The sequence below is a fragment of the Protomyctophum bolini genome (assembly GCF_963924005.1).
Source record: "Protomyctophum bolini genome assembly, chromosome: 8".
Taxonomy (NCBI): Eukaryota; Metazoa; Chordata; class Actinopteri; order Myctophiformes; family Myctophidae; genus Protomyctophum; species Protomyctophum bolini.
Window position 1 is genome coordinate 17,513,140 of NC_137869.1, and position 15,456 is coordinate 17,528,595.

Consider the following 15,456-nt stretch of genomic DNA (forward strand, 5'->3'; position numbering starts at 1 on the left):
TATAATTTTCTCAAAAAGTCACAGGCCAGGATTCCAAACCTCAAGTGCAGTGTGTTCTTGGTACATAGCAATTAGTTGCTTCGTTTAGTGAAAACAAACCCCAGAGCGTTGCGAAGGTAAACTTCCCCATGTACGGGCAGTGCTGGGTTTAGTCTGTCTAGAGCGAGAAGGGGTGGGATGATGGCATGTCTTTTACATTCAAACCGAACAAATGACAAATGACTGTCTGATCCCAGCGGTGGCCAGCAGATGGTATTATTACCTTAGCAGTGAGGTGAATCATTAACACATGCCACAAACCTTTTCCTCCTGACTCACTGTTCATTCACGCAGCAGGGCTCCCTCTGTCCTCATACAACAAACATGAATGAACCTTTCCCTTTCTGTAAGCCCCATTCAACTTTCCATGTTCACCTTTTCAACTGTAGCAGACTAGCAGTGCAGGTTTTTAAAGGTAGGGCAACAGATAAAAAGGGACAACTTAAAATATGTACATAGTACTACATACTTTGCTTAGCAGAATTGAAGAATCATGAGGAAATTAGTTCTGTAGTTGTATATTGTATTGACCCAACTTGACGGTACAATATTGGCCTGTAAATGAACATGACATTCAAAACTAGCTTCATTTGCAGCATTGCACTGGAAGCCTTTCTTCTATTTACCACTTGGACATTTAAATGAACTGATTTGGATCTGTACTTGGACTGCTTTTTTCCATCTACACCAAATGTCTTTGCCAAATATAGCCAATGTACAAACTCACAACGAGTCGCAACGTGAAGCGTTGAGAGCTTGTAAATCAGCTATTTTTGGCCAACGTTCCCCCCAGAATATGGATGCTGGTATTCAAGTGGTTAAATAAGAAATGATATTGATGTGTCCTTGTATTTGTTTAAAGGAAGCTTTGGTGAGTTTATCTGGTTCTATCTTCCACTCCTGACATCACAGCCTTGAGTATGGGATCTAGGGCTAGATCTAGCACAGATTTCTAAAATGAAGATAATATTGTTTATGTAAGAAAGCCATATTATAACATGGGTGCTGTTTTATTTATTTAATTTATTATTTGAATTTCCAGTGTTTGGGTCGCTCGCACACACAAAGACTGCATTTCAGTAATTTATTCTTGCATTTTGAACAGGCTATCCAGCCACTATTGAAGGCTGGATAGCCGAAAGGTTTGTCTCCTGTTCAAAATGCAAGAATAAATTACTGAAATGCAGTCTTGGCGTGTGCGACCCATTACCGTTATTTTTTTGATATGATTTCACCTAAAGTCAGAGCACGCTGGTCACATGAAGAGTAAAATTTAAAATGATCTTTTGCCCTCTCTTGAAAATGTGGACAGTAAAACATTCAAACATTGTTAGGATTCTTCTGTATGTAAGTGCCTAAATTAAGAATCTGTCTTTGCAGGATGGTTTGAATTCAACTTCTAGCATGTTTTGGTGATTGTATCATTATAATAAACCAATGGCCTCATTAACATCATGTCCGGGGTCCCGGGATTTAGAAGACATTTGTAGAATCGTTCCCAGGTCTAAATCGGTTAAGAGATCCCTTATTCGTTGCCCGCTATGCCCAGTGCTATATTGCTTCATAGCCTTACGGTATATGCTCATAGCCCATGGAAGAGTGATGTGTTGCTGCCTTGAAATCTCACCCCCCCCAGTTGCCCCACAATTAAACACAATCGACACAAGGAAGTGACAGGCACTCACGTCACTTCTGCTGATTATAGGAAAATTACAAAGATGCGTAGGAGAATAAGGAAAGATGTCTGCCTGACATGTAGACGCCTCGTGGGCCCCCGTACCAGATGTTGAGAAACACTGATATAATGCACTCTCCTTTTCTCTTCCTTCTATTCTTTAGCCAAAAGACTTTGGACAGACCCTTCTCTCTGAAGTCTTCCAGAGGGGCAACCTCATGGAGAGTGATTACTTTGGCCTTGAGTTCCAGAACATGCAGATGAACTGGGTATGTGTATTTGTTGTTTTGAGTGTTTGCAACTGTTTCGCATAATCTGTAACTATCATGCCGTACCTATGATCTTTTTTCTTAAACTGTTTGTTGACCTGTAACAGAGGGCAAGTTTGCGAAGGTGACTTATTGTCTCCACCAGGCCGAAGGCAGGGCCGAGACTACTGTATGTTTTTGCACCCTGTCCGTCTGTGTTGTTCAGTCTAATCTCTGGCACCGTTGGACTAACCTGACTTTGCCAGCTGGGGGCGGTATTGGGTAACCATGTTCCCCAACACCGCAACCATCTGGGATCTCGCAGGGAGTTGAGCTAATGCCGAACCGCTCCGTACCGAACCAATCAGCGTGAGCTAAGGGCGGGATATGTGCGAAACCGGATGTGAAGCTATATAGACACGTCAATATGATTGGTTGTGTTTGCACGCCCACACAGTGATAGACAGACGGTCCCATCCAATCATCTACCAAGTATCTTGAAAAAAATAAACAGCCCCGTCATCGAATTGCCTCCCGAGATCCCAGATCCCAATAAGCTGTGAAACAAACTTGTGTAGCAAGTTTCTTGGATCTGGCAGCGTCAGGTTACCGTTGGACTCGATCAACGTGAAACTGCATACACACATTACCTGGATGCCAAAGCAGAACCCCCTGCATTTTTCACATTCGATTTTTATAGCGCCACCAGGAGGCCTATTTTTGCAATAAGATGTTTGTCCTAATATCACGCGAATCTGTACTCATTATCTCTATAGTCATGTGATCAGCACGGATCTGTCCCGATATTTCATAATCCTGATTGGCGAATTTCTGAACATTGCCGGTCCACATTAACTTACCTAACCTTGTCAACCAGTAGTGACCAAAATGTTTGTGGAAGAGTTCTTGTACTCAGATGTGTTGCTGAGGAGTCTGTAAGATTTTAAACCAGTTTGTTCATTTGCCTAAACAAAAAGTTCCAAAAAATAGCGGTTTGAGGGCATTAAAACTACTCTTTTGAGTGGTACACACTGCTCCAATGAAGGGCTGTGTGTCTATGTATGTATGTATGTCTGTTTAGAGTACGAACCATTGACCTCTGCAGATGATTGGGATCGCATTCGGTTCACACACTGTTGAGCAGTCCAGCCATTCACACTGAGCACTCACCTAATTGGGGACACATTCTTACACACACACACACAGACACACAGCCTGCACCGCTCAGTTCACATGTGTGATTTTTGCAATATACAGTGGTCGATTCATTTGTCAGCCTTCTGATTGGTCCCTAACTGACTAACCAGCAAGCTCTTTCTGCCTTGTTCCGCCCTCATTCCACCTTGTTTATGTTGAATTTGCTAAAACATTTTTGAAAAAAACTTAAAACAAACCCCAGTCACCATGCTGCACCTGTGATGTTCCTTTTTACTGACACCAAGTTTAAAATAAGAATTTAATTCACAGAATATCAATACGAAGCAACTAAAAAACACGTTATTTCAATGGTAGTGGATGGAGAGAGAGGATTTTTGTCCAACCATGAAACTGCAACCAATGGGTCCGAAGTGGGGCACAACCAGGGGCGGGACTTGACAAAGGGTGAATTGTCAATTGTTTTTGCATTGGGAACTTTGGGAACCCTAGGACTCCACTTTGTTGTGTTGCAGTTGTATTGTTTGTTTTAACATACTGTACTCTACTATACAAATTGTGTAAACTATGGATGGCAGCTGCTGTTCAGTTGAGGATTTAGATGAGTTAACATCAGCCGTAGCATTTTAGTTATTCATTTATTTTTACCAAGAGAGCCCACTTTTAAACTTGTTTGGCACAAGTTGGCCAGTAAAAATGTTTTATGGGATTTTACTTTGTTCTTGAACTGTGCCCAGAAACGAAAAGTGCATGTCATGGTGGAATGGAAGCTGCTGGATATCGTTGCTGTCGGATAGAAACCTTGTATCTCCATATTTCTACGGAGATAAATTAATGCCCTACTTCATCATACAAGATCTCATACAATAGAGGGTATGCACATGCATAAAGTGAATGGAAAATCAAGTGGCAAAGTGAGTCTAACATCGTTTAATACAATCAGATAGGACTTCTGTTCTGTCAAGGCCAGAAAGTAAGTTATTTGCCACTCAGTAGGCGTTTCCGCATTACTTCCAGGTATGATGATGGTGTCACACACATAGCCATAGCAGTTCTACAAGCTCTCAACCTGTCATGAGCTTGTTGTAGATATGCTATTTTCATTTATTTTTTAATAATGATGAAGGCTATTTTCATTTATTTTTTTAATAATGATGAATTGAACAGTTTTGGATGTACAAGGTTTCCACTGGACAGCAACGGTATGTGTGAAAGTAAAGTGGACAGATGTGAAACGTTTATGATGGCTACTTCAAAGGGAGCACGGCGGACAGCCGTTTCAAGCCAAAAATACTTCATATGTCTGTTGTTTTTACTAGACCCCGCAGCTCCTTGGCAGATATTTAGACTTTTCTGATTGAGTTCACATTCAAGGAAATGTCTTTTAATAATTTGTCGCCATCGGGCAGAAACCTTGTATCTCGCTATTTTAACTTTTGATGTTTTTTATTTTTTCAAACCGTGTTGCGCTGCAAGATCGGATTTTTTTGCTAATTTGAATCCTGAAAAGTAACCATTTTCCTCATGGGGTTTCCACCCAACAGCAACAAATTCTATTGTATCGTTGATTCGTTTTACTACATTTACGCTGAAATATGTTATATATTCTGTTTTTGTATTGGGGGGGTACTTTATGTGTAGTCGTTATTGTGACCAATGGTCGCATTTACTATGAAAACGGTGTCACGTCACACCTCCATATATGGTCACACCTCATGACATCACACCTCCATATACGGTCACGCCTTGTAACATCACGCCTCCATCTCCATATATGGAGCTGACCTGTTCTGACATTCCATATGTTGATCCTCCCCACCCGTCCTTCCTCTTCGATGTCTCCCTTTTGACTCATACCTGTCCATTCAAACTTTTGACGGCCCCAAAGTTATTAGTGTTATTAGTTATTAGTTCTCAACAGGCCTTAAACTTAAGGCCCTACCTGGGCCCTCATCAAACCCTGTACACTCAAGACACTGTCCCCGCTGCCACCCTTATATTTCTATATATGAAGCTGACCTGTTCTGACATTGCATATGTTGATCTGACCTCATCAAACCCTGTACACTCAAGACACTGCCCCCGCTGTCACCCTTATATTTCTATATATGATGCTGACCTGTTCTGACATTCCTTATGTTGATCTGACCTTATCAAACCCTATACACTCAAGACACTCTCCACATATGGCCAGTACAGAATTAATTCCATATGTTGATCTGATCCCCATGCCAAAGCGCCAGTGCTGCAGCAGTCTGCCGTCACCCAGGCGGATGCGTGCACACACACGCCCTTGGTCACTTCTCGCCCTCAGGGCGTCTTACTGATGTAGAAACCATCTCATCTGACATTATTGTAATATTTCATGATTTGAGATGTTTTTGAAGAAAAGATTTCTGGTCCAAAAAACAAAGTTCCTGTTTATATTAAGGAGAAAAGAATATTGGATGATTATATCTATGTATTAATATTATCTGTGTGAGTACATTCCACACTCGATGAAGGCCAGATGGAGCAGAACAAGCATGCTTCGACAGTGACGACTACTGGATGCCAAACTTTGACCACTAGATTGCCACATCCCTCTGCTGTGTTTCTCTCTCTCTCTCTCTCTCACACACACACACACACACACACACACACATACACAGCAATGAAATCAATTAATCTTTAATTCCAAGTCACTGTCTTTAAAAAAAAAAACTTAAACCCTATATCCTTGGTTGACTGGTGTGCCCCAGGGTTATGTACGTGGCCCCCTTGTCTATTTTACCCTTTACACCAAATATCTGCTGTGAGCTTGTAGATCGTCTTTTTTCGTCATGTTTCCAATGTGAGGACAATGTGTTGATCTGCTAAAAGTGTGACTTTTAGACATTTTTGGAGAATGGATGAGCACTACTTCCGGTTCAACAATATTTGTACTTGATGCCATGACCAGGTCACAACCCTTAATGCATGACTGTGACCAGACGGTATCATTGTGTGTCCTCAGGTTTGGTTGGAACCCACAAAACCCATCGTGAGGCAAGTGAGAAGTAAGTGTGCTCAAACATTAACCCTGGATACGGCATCTCTATTAAAAGCATTATGGGATGTTAATCAGCGTTTTCGCCTCAATCTTTATCATACATTTCAGGACCTACAAATGCACTATTTAGACTGTCAGTGAAGTTCTTTCCTCCAGACCCTGGTCAGCTACAGGAGGAGTATACCAGGTCAGTGGCTTGTTCTTTCCAACTTGGAGATGATTATCATGCCTTTGTTGTAATGAGGCTTTATGGATGTGTTCATCACATAACAAAAGAGTTGAGCAATCAGATTTATATATCCTATCATCACTCAGTGTCTGTGCTCACAAAAGTGGAAGATTTCTTATAATTAAAAGCTGTTAATGAAAAGAAAAGTGCTGATTTGACGGGAAATTGTAATGTGCTTATTGTATTTTTGTTTTTGTCACCCACACCCATTTAATGGAAGAAGTTAAGAACACAGCTTTAGAAATGGCTGTTGGTGTGTGTGTGTGTGTGTGTGTGTGTGTGTGTGTGTGTGTGTGTGTGTGTGCGTGCATTATACAGTCCAGAACAGTTGACTCAGCCACTTAAAATAAATGTACCATTCTACCATAATAGCTGGCTATTTTAATTTTATCTGGGCTTTATTTTCATAAACATCTGTCGGATGCATGCAATTCTCAGTGAATACAAACAGATGGTCGTTAAGCCGCTGTGCGTTTCTCCCTTCTTCTCAGGTACTTGTTTTCCCTGCAGATGAAAAGAGACCTGATGGAGGGCAGGTTGATCTGCACGGAGAACACAGGGGCGCTGATTGCTTCTCATCTCGTCCAGTGTATGTACAGACCTGCTTTCTTTCAGCACACCCTACACCTGGGCGACATGTACTGTATACAGTATATTGATTGATATATATCAGTGTTTCTGTGGTCTATCTCAGTTGCAGGAGTTTTGTGAACAAGGAAACCTATGTAAACATTTCCTATATATGACGTCATGACATTGTGGTCACTGCAGTTGTGTGGAAAAAATGGTTCTGGGCGACCTTTTCACGTGTTGTGCTTGTGTTTACTTGTATCCATTTTAAGCACTGGTTTATGTGGTTTTGACAAGATTAACAAGGCTAATCTCAACCTTTTTGTTCCTGTTCCCAGCTGGTGGGAAAAAATAATATAACATTGATTGATCATTAAAATATACTAACTCTGAAGTGAAAACCATCCATCGTGTTAAGTGGCCAGATGGGTGTGCCGCAAATGCTTTTCAAGGTTTTCAGGTGAGCACTTGTCCAGAAAAGGTTGGAAACCAGTGGATTAACAAATGTTGCCCACCTCTTCTCGCCCTGCAAACTGCAGCGGAGATCGGTGACTATGACGACATGGTGGACAGGGACTTCTTGAAGATGAACAGGTTGTTGCCTTACCAGGAGAAGGTTCAGGAGAGGATCATGGAGCTCCACCGCAGACACCTGTGAGTTGCTTCACTGGGTCTTCTACACATATATATTCTAAACGCAAGTGAAGATTTTCCAAAATATCTGTTTCAGTGGATCTGTGTAGTCATGTGAAACTGAGCTTTTGAGAAACTATGATGTCACCACACATTTGCCCATGTCATTATAATAGAATTGTGTGATAAATGCATGACTTGCGCCTGGAAACTACGCAAATGATGGCGGATATCTATCAGTTAATAACCTATTGTTGCATCAACTGCACCATGTCACCAGCGAGCAAAGGCATCAGTCTGCTGCATCCAATAACATATATTAGCCTACTAGTCCAGTCAGAGGTGGCCGTGCCAGATGATTTAATATTTGCAATTTTTGCATTGATGCCGATGGCGAAGCTTGAATACTAGGAGGTTAATTGCGGGTGCTACCGAGCAACTGTGGATATTATAAACCTACCAATACGCATCCATGGCTAAATGCAATCACGCACGAGACCAACTGTATGCGTGTGTGGCATCACTGGTGTGTGCATAGCCATGTGAAACGATGTGAGAATCAGCGAGTGTTCGTCAATATTCTGGTATAGCTATATTGCTATAGCTATACAGCTCTAATAACAAGTTTGTGCCCTGTAGGCAGTAGGCTATATGTCTGTCACTTTTTGCTGGTTTGCTGTTTCTTCAGCCTAATTTATATTTGTTGAATGGCGGTGTCTTGCACGGAAAATAGCAGATCTACAAGCTTATTCTATATATAATTCTATATCTATATTAAACCATATGGAGAGAAGATTGAGTTTACGCATGCAGGCCATGCTGACAGGCAATGCAAGAAACATGGTCCACTTAATTCACTCACAATTTAGGAGGCATTTAAAATGCGGTACTTATTCCTTCATAAAATATATACAATATACAAAATAAATATTAACAAATATAAATTTTAAACCTGCTATTCTCTACTGTGTTTAATGCATTTCTGCGTTTGTGTGGACACACATCTTTGTCGTGTGGGCAGGGATATTGGCCGAAAATATCCAATATCCAGAAAGTATATCCATGCACGTGTATGGTCTTGTGCCTGTATCACAATGCAATGCGACACACTGTGAACTTATAGATCTGCTCTTGTACTAGCCTTGTTGACTCATGGTATACTTTTTTTTTTCAATAATATTTTTATTGATTTTTTAATTTTATGACAAAGACAAGACAGGAAAAACAAACAAACAAAAACAGACAGCTCAGCTCAGGCGTGTTGTGGAACAAAGGACACATTATATATACACTTATACCAACAAAAAAAATAAAGTGCAAAAATAATAACAAATATGGACACATTTGCAGTTTGGTGCTTGAAAGTTTAGATGGGTTAACAACTCCAGAGAAAATAAAATAAAAGATATGCATTATACATACATAACAATAATATCCATAACTTTATCAATCAAGGTTAGTGGCATCGCTTCTGTCCAGGAACCCTATGGTCAAGGTGGTAGCTAACTGAGGGCCAACAAATCTCAAATATGGGTCCCATATTTTATAGAAGGTATCTGTGGTGGAGCGTAGCAGGCAGGTTAGGAATTCCAATTGATTGATTTTGTGCCAGTCTTTTTTTGTTGGTTTCTCATTAATCCAAGACAACAGAATATTTTTCCTAGCAGCATAAATTAAGAGATTAAACAGACGTGTATGGAACTTGTCAACAATCTTGTCATCAGGCAGCCCAAGAATCAAACACATAGGGTCAGGTTCAAACTCCATATTAAAGATCTCATTCAACTGCTGCACGATACCCAACCAGTATCGTTTAATCGTTTGACCATATACAGTGAATATAATTACCCTCTTCAGTTTTACACTTAAGACAGAGAGGAGATAGAGTAGGATTCATTTTATGGCGAAGGCTAGGTGAGATCTGTAATCGGTGTTTGGTTCTTAGCTGAATTGACCAAGCTCTATTACACACAGAAAGTTTTTGGGCATTTTCAAATATTTCCCACCAAACCTTGTCTGAAATTTCAACCTCAAGATCACTTTCCCCTTTCCTCTTAGCATCTTGTGTGTCAACAGTTGTTTTGGATCTTAACATGCTATACAGAATACTTATAAACCTTCTTGTAAAACTCATGGTATACTTGACATTAGGTTTGCCACTATCGATTATTTTCTTGGATTATTCTATTGATTATGTTTTCAAATAATCGAGAAGTGCATTTTAAGAAATATATCATCAAAGATATTAGCCATTTAAGCATTATTTTATACTGATTTGTTGCACAATGGTGTGTCAAATAGATGTTCCATAGAGGCTGTGAGCTGGTAGATTGTCTATTTCTAACTGTTGCACCCTTATTTTACATTACTGGCACTGATAATCTTTTTTGAGGAAGCCATTGGATTCTGTTAATTTCAGTACAGTATGCATTATGCAATGCAATTAGCAGAGACTTGAAACTTGGGTATCCAACACAGAGACATTTCCATTAATAATTATTTATTGATTCAGTTAAGTTATCATTGCGTTTAATGCATTTTAAAGCGCAGATTGGTTTCAAAAGTCGACACGATCTTCTCATAAAAAGATTGAATTACGAACACATTTGTGATATATTGAGTAGTTATCAGCCAGCGAAGCAGATCGGCCCGATGTTTGACATAAAAAAGGAAGAACTCTGGCAGTTGTTTTGTAACAATGGTCGGCAGTAATGTCGAGTTGACAGCGAGTCCTAGTGAATAGGTTAAACATGCCAGACCACTGGAATGGTCACATAATTGTCTCCTATGAGGAAAATGACATATCTTCACTTCAGTTGACAATGCATAATTTCTAAATTGACTTCATGTGCAAGTAGAGCAGCACTATGGCCTAACTCTTAACCCCTATTTATATACATTGCAATGCGACGAGTTGTGAGCTTGTAGATCTGCTATTTTCAAAAAAGGCTTGTATGCATAAATATTTGGGGGTTCAGTGGCTAAATACATATTCATTGTAAAAAGGTTTTGAGAACTACTGTCCTAGAGTCATTGAGAAACCAAAACCAAGCATTGTCAAGCATTGTTGCCCTAAAAAACAACTAAACAAGACCATTATGCTCCTTTTTCTGAGCAAGGCATAGAGTACTGACATGTCACACAGAGTAAGCAGGATTTTGCATTGGAATTGTGAAGCCCTACTTCACCTGGAGATAGTCCAAATTGCACTTTGAGCTCTGTTGAAATCCACACTCCATCCAGGAGTGTGCAGCAGCCACCCCGTCATTGTAATGAATGAAAATGCACCTCTCTGGAAGACCACCCAGCCCACCCAGCTTCAACACATGTGAGAGTACGAATTGAGCCATTTCAAGCTGCCTTTCGTTTCCCCAGCCGTAGAGATTTACACAAGACACAAATTCCCTCTTTTGAGAGGCATGCAAAGCCCTTGATCTCTTGAGAGCTGATATCTGTTATTGTCTACTCTGCGATCACTTTGTGAGAGCAACACGCCATTGCACCATAGTAACCTCTTCAAATATCGGTCTGTGGTTTGTGTTTTTGGAGCGAGTGCTATGATTTAATGCCACTGTTGCCTGGAATTTTCCGCTCAACATTGGACGAGTGTGGTGTCTTTCAATGTAGTCAAATTCAATAGTACTATGCAGTAAAAGTTAAACTTGAATTAACATAATGGAGGTCTCTGTACACATGCTTCCAGGTTATATGGTGCCCTTCTTGGGGGCTCTTTCCATGTGATTTAAACACCAACATTAAGCAGAGGCTTTAAACAGAGGCGACTGCGACGGTCTCACTAGCCAAACCAACCATACCAAGAGTTTTTTGGCAGCTCTTCAGAGTCCTGCTTTTAATGTTGATCCTTTCACAAAAGCCCTTGCTGCATTTTCCCACAACTAGCTTCTCCGTTCACACACACACACACACACACACACACACACACACACACACACACACACACACACTCTCTCTCACTCTCTCTCAAACCTGCTGCAGACAGTAGGTGGTTCTTTTAAAAGAATGCGTCACCCATTTTCAACCTTACCTTAATATAATTGGTCCTCATTCTAATATCTGCTATTCAACATTTTTAAACAAATCTCGAAAGTGTGAAGTACTAATTAGAAGGCATTCATAGAATCGGCCTCAGGTCTTAATTGGTTAACCACATGAACCACACCCTATTCTGGGAATGTTGCAATTGTTGAAAATTCAGTGCATTGCAATGTAACATGTTGTGAGCTTGTAGATCAGCTATTTTCAGCCAAAAATCTAGTGTAAGGGAGATATGAAGGGGCCATGGATAGACCCCTGAGGGACCCCGGCCTGGGTAACGAAGTATATAGGGTTTACACATTCATGAATCGGGTGACATTTAATATTTACAGTACAAGCAACACATTCATGAAAAAGCTCTCTTAACCACAGCAAATGGCATATGTATAGATATGCTTATGGACTCCATTCTATGCTATGGGGGGGCTGCTGGGGAAACTGGACGACAGGGGCAATTCTGCAAATGGACCCCATGGCCAGTCATTTGGAATCAATATAAATAGGACAAAAAGCCAATATGTTGTTGTAGTCTGGACTTGTCCTTTTAAAGGAATAGTTGACCCCAAAAAATACTTATACACCCCCTATGAAGCCATAAGTTTGTTTGTTTTCGTTGGATTCCTAAGCCAATAATTTGATGACCGGTGGAGTCTACGGTAGGAGACTCAAAGGGTCTCCATGACCCAGCCGGTAAATTTTCCGTTGAACTATCCCTTTAAGCCCTATAAAACAATTATCTGAAATGGCAGGTCTAAAAGCTTTTTTTCCCCTTTCTTTGCCTAAAATACACACGCAAGGTTGAAAGTGAGTAAATTGTCTCTGTTTGACTGTGCTAGCATCCTACCCCTAATCCCCTGCTCTGGCCAACAGTTTATTAGCCCTATAAGGCTAGTAGGGCAGTGGAGGCCAGGCACTAATGAGATTCCACTGCTTAACGGATGAACAAAATTAGAATGTGGTGGTGATTGGAAGGATACACTCCTCCTAACGTTATTCAGTTGTAATGCAGTGCCGTCATTCAGAAAGGTTTGAGAGGCTATTGGGGAGAATTTAAGGTAACGTTGTGTGTTGAGTATATCTGTACATCATCATCTCCCTGTGTTTACTGCCACTGTCATACCTTAAGGATCAATCTAATCTTAGCGCCATTAGCAGAGATTTCCCCTTTTCTTCAACAAATGAGCATCGTGCCTGTCACAGACATGCGCAGAGCAAGTTCAGTCAGGAAACCAAACTTCAGTGCAGTTGCTGCCGGCCCTTTAATTGGGCCGCCTCAGCATCACGTTCACATGAGTCACTTCATCCAATCACACACTCATTCCATCTTCATACCGGAAGTTTAAACTGGAAGTTTGCACTGCTCAATCTGCTTGCTTGTTTGCTGCTGCACACACTGATGCTGCTGCGCTGCTGTCTGCCTTCACTTTTGCTGCTCGCCCTCCTCCACCCCAGCTACCACCTGTCGTTTTGGATCTGCTGTTTACTGTAGGTACGAGGGATTTGGAGTCCCTATGGTTGGGACAGATGCGCTTTACCTGAGTACCAGATCCAATTCATTGCCAAACCATAATAAATATATTGCTCATTTTACATTCAATAAATATATATTCCATCCATTCTTGAGTTGTCCTGACTGAAATGTGTACTTAATGTAGTGTATACTTTAAATCTAATGTTTTTACATGTAATTCACTAGCATTCATGGTGAAACATTGTGGAAAAACACTCTACAGGACTAAAGTTTCTAATTAACCCTTTGCTTATTTATTTTTTATTTAATCTCAAATGACTGTATTTTTACTCTAATAGAACCATTGAGACAAATTTTAATACCACTGAAAAACTTTAAACTAGCTTGAGAGGTTTTAGAGATAGTCAGTTAATGTTGACCAAAACAAACAACGCAATTTCGAGGGAAATGGTGGAAACTATGTGGCTGATGTTGAGAATGGAGTGGACAATGACCTACTGTATGTAGTAACACTGGTACTTTAAATTGAGAAAGTGAAAATGGCTGATGTACTGCATAAAGCAGCAGCAAGACCAAAACGGCACTTGTTTCCACAATTAGGATTTATAGTCCCAGGCTCCCAACAGCCAACTTCTCAAATATGAAGATATAAGGCCATATGTTGTGCTGTGTTTTTGTGTGCCATGTTCAAACATTTACCCTGTCAGGCTCTTATGCAGAAAGACATGGTGGAATGTTGACAGTCCTGATCTCCTGTCCTGAGCGAAGGACACTTTACCTATTTTGGGAGGGAGGCGGCCTTTTTTCCGACAGCATTCTAGCCGACGGGGCAACGATCCGATCTGCAGCGGGGGGACATTCGCTGCGATGCGAAAAAGCGATGGTCCGACATGCGCTGCTCCCGTGCTTGCGGTTAGGGTTAGGGTAGGATTGAGGTTTCGGATCAATATGCTGTCGGAAAAAAGACCTGCACCCATTTTGGGAACGTTATTACAGGCAGACATTTTCAAACGTCTACAAGCTCACAACTATATTTCAATATTAGTCGTACTGTGTATAACTGTAGTGTGTGTGTGTATATAGGACTTTTAATGAACCAAAAATGTTTATATCTTGGACTGCACATAAGAGACTTTTTGGATGAAACTAGAGGTAATATATGTAGGTAACTGAAGTGCCTATAATAAACTACTTAACCCATAAACCCATAACCCAAAGCAGTGAACAATCATGCCTGTCTTGTATTCTGCAGTCCCTGAAGTAACCTGTCAGTTGAGCCGAATGGGAGCTACTATATTGGGAAACAGTTTTCAGTAAATACTAAATACCAAAGATTCCGAGCAAGTCATTTAGCAAATGAACGTGTAATGTAACCAAGTCTACTCTATTTTAAACCACACAGTATTAACCTGTACTTGGCCAAAGAACACATAAAGAAGGCATTTTCTGTAGGCTAAAAATAAAAGTTAATTTAAATGTTATTGTCTATGGGATGTTCTTATCCTCCCCAGTGGTCAGACTCCGGCTGAATCCGACTTCCAAGTCCTGGAGATTGCCCGTAAACTGGAACTGTATGGAGTCCGCTTCCACCCAGCAGCCGACCGTGAGGGCACCAAAATCAACCTGGCAGTGGCCCATATGGGACTGATGGTTTTTCAGGTGACTGCTACAGCCATCCAGCTGCACCACTATGATCCCTGGGGTGAAAAATGAACCAACACAGGTTGTTGTGGGGTTTCATTTATTTTCTGCTTGTAATGTTTTGAATTGTTCTGCAGGGCAACACAAAAATAAATACTTTCAACTGGTCGAAGATTCGCAAACTTAGCTTCAAGAGGAAGCGCTTCCTGATCAAACTCCACCCGGAGGTTCATGTAAGTACTGATTTTAATTTATTCATTGTTCAAAATGATGCTTTTATAAGCCTTTAGACAAGCATTTTATGTTTAACTGATTTATTTTTCTGTTCCGTCTTGGTTTATATTGTTAGGGGCCCCATCAGGATACACTTGAGTTTATGATGGCCAGTAGAGACCAGTGTAAGATCTTCTGGAAGAACTGTGTGGAGCATCACTCCTTCTTCCGTCTGTTGGACCAGCCTCAACCCAAGACCAAAGCTATTCTCTTCAGTAGAGGCTCTTCCTTCAGATACAGGTATGTTGTATGTTAAGTGTTGGACAGTAACAATTTATCAAAGTACATTTACTAACTAGAGTACTATAACTACCGGTATATTGCAATGTATTTTGAGTATCTATCTATCTATCTATCCTCCTGACGTTGATGTTATGAGAATTACAGAGAAACAATAGAGATGCGTTGTGTGAAGTATGTTCACGTATGTTTGTT

At 40.7% G+C, this 15,456-nt stretch overlaps 1 protein-coding gene across 3 annotated transcripts in view; it reads left to right on the forward strand.

Moving 5' to 3' along the window:
- Positions 1-15,456, forward strand: part of farp2 (FERM, RhoGEF and pleckstrin domain protein 2) — a 46,461-nt gene that overhangs the window by 12,252 nt on the left and 18,753 nt on the right. For all 3 annotated transcript variants that reach the window (XM_080770308.1, XM_080770310.1, XM_080770309.1), the window contains exons 3-10: positions 1,879-1,983; positions 6,113-6,155; positions 6,257-6,335; positions 6,869-6,966; positions 7,487-7,601; positions 14,619-14,766; positions 14,886-14,981; positions 15,098-15,261. In XM_080770308.1, the coding sequence (XP_080626434.1) occupies positions 1,879-1,983; positions 6,113-6,155; positions 6,257-6,335; positions 6,869-6,966; positions 7,487-7,601; positions 14,619-14,766; positions 14,886-14,981; positions 15,098-15,261 (848 nt within the window). The remainder of the gene's footprint in view (positions 1-1,878; positions 1,984-6,112; positions 6,156-6,256; positions 6,336-6,868; positions 6,967-7,486; positions 7,602-14,618; positions 14,767-14,885; positions 14,982-15,097; positions 15,262-15,456) is intronic.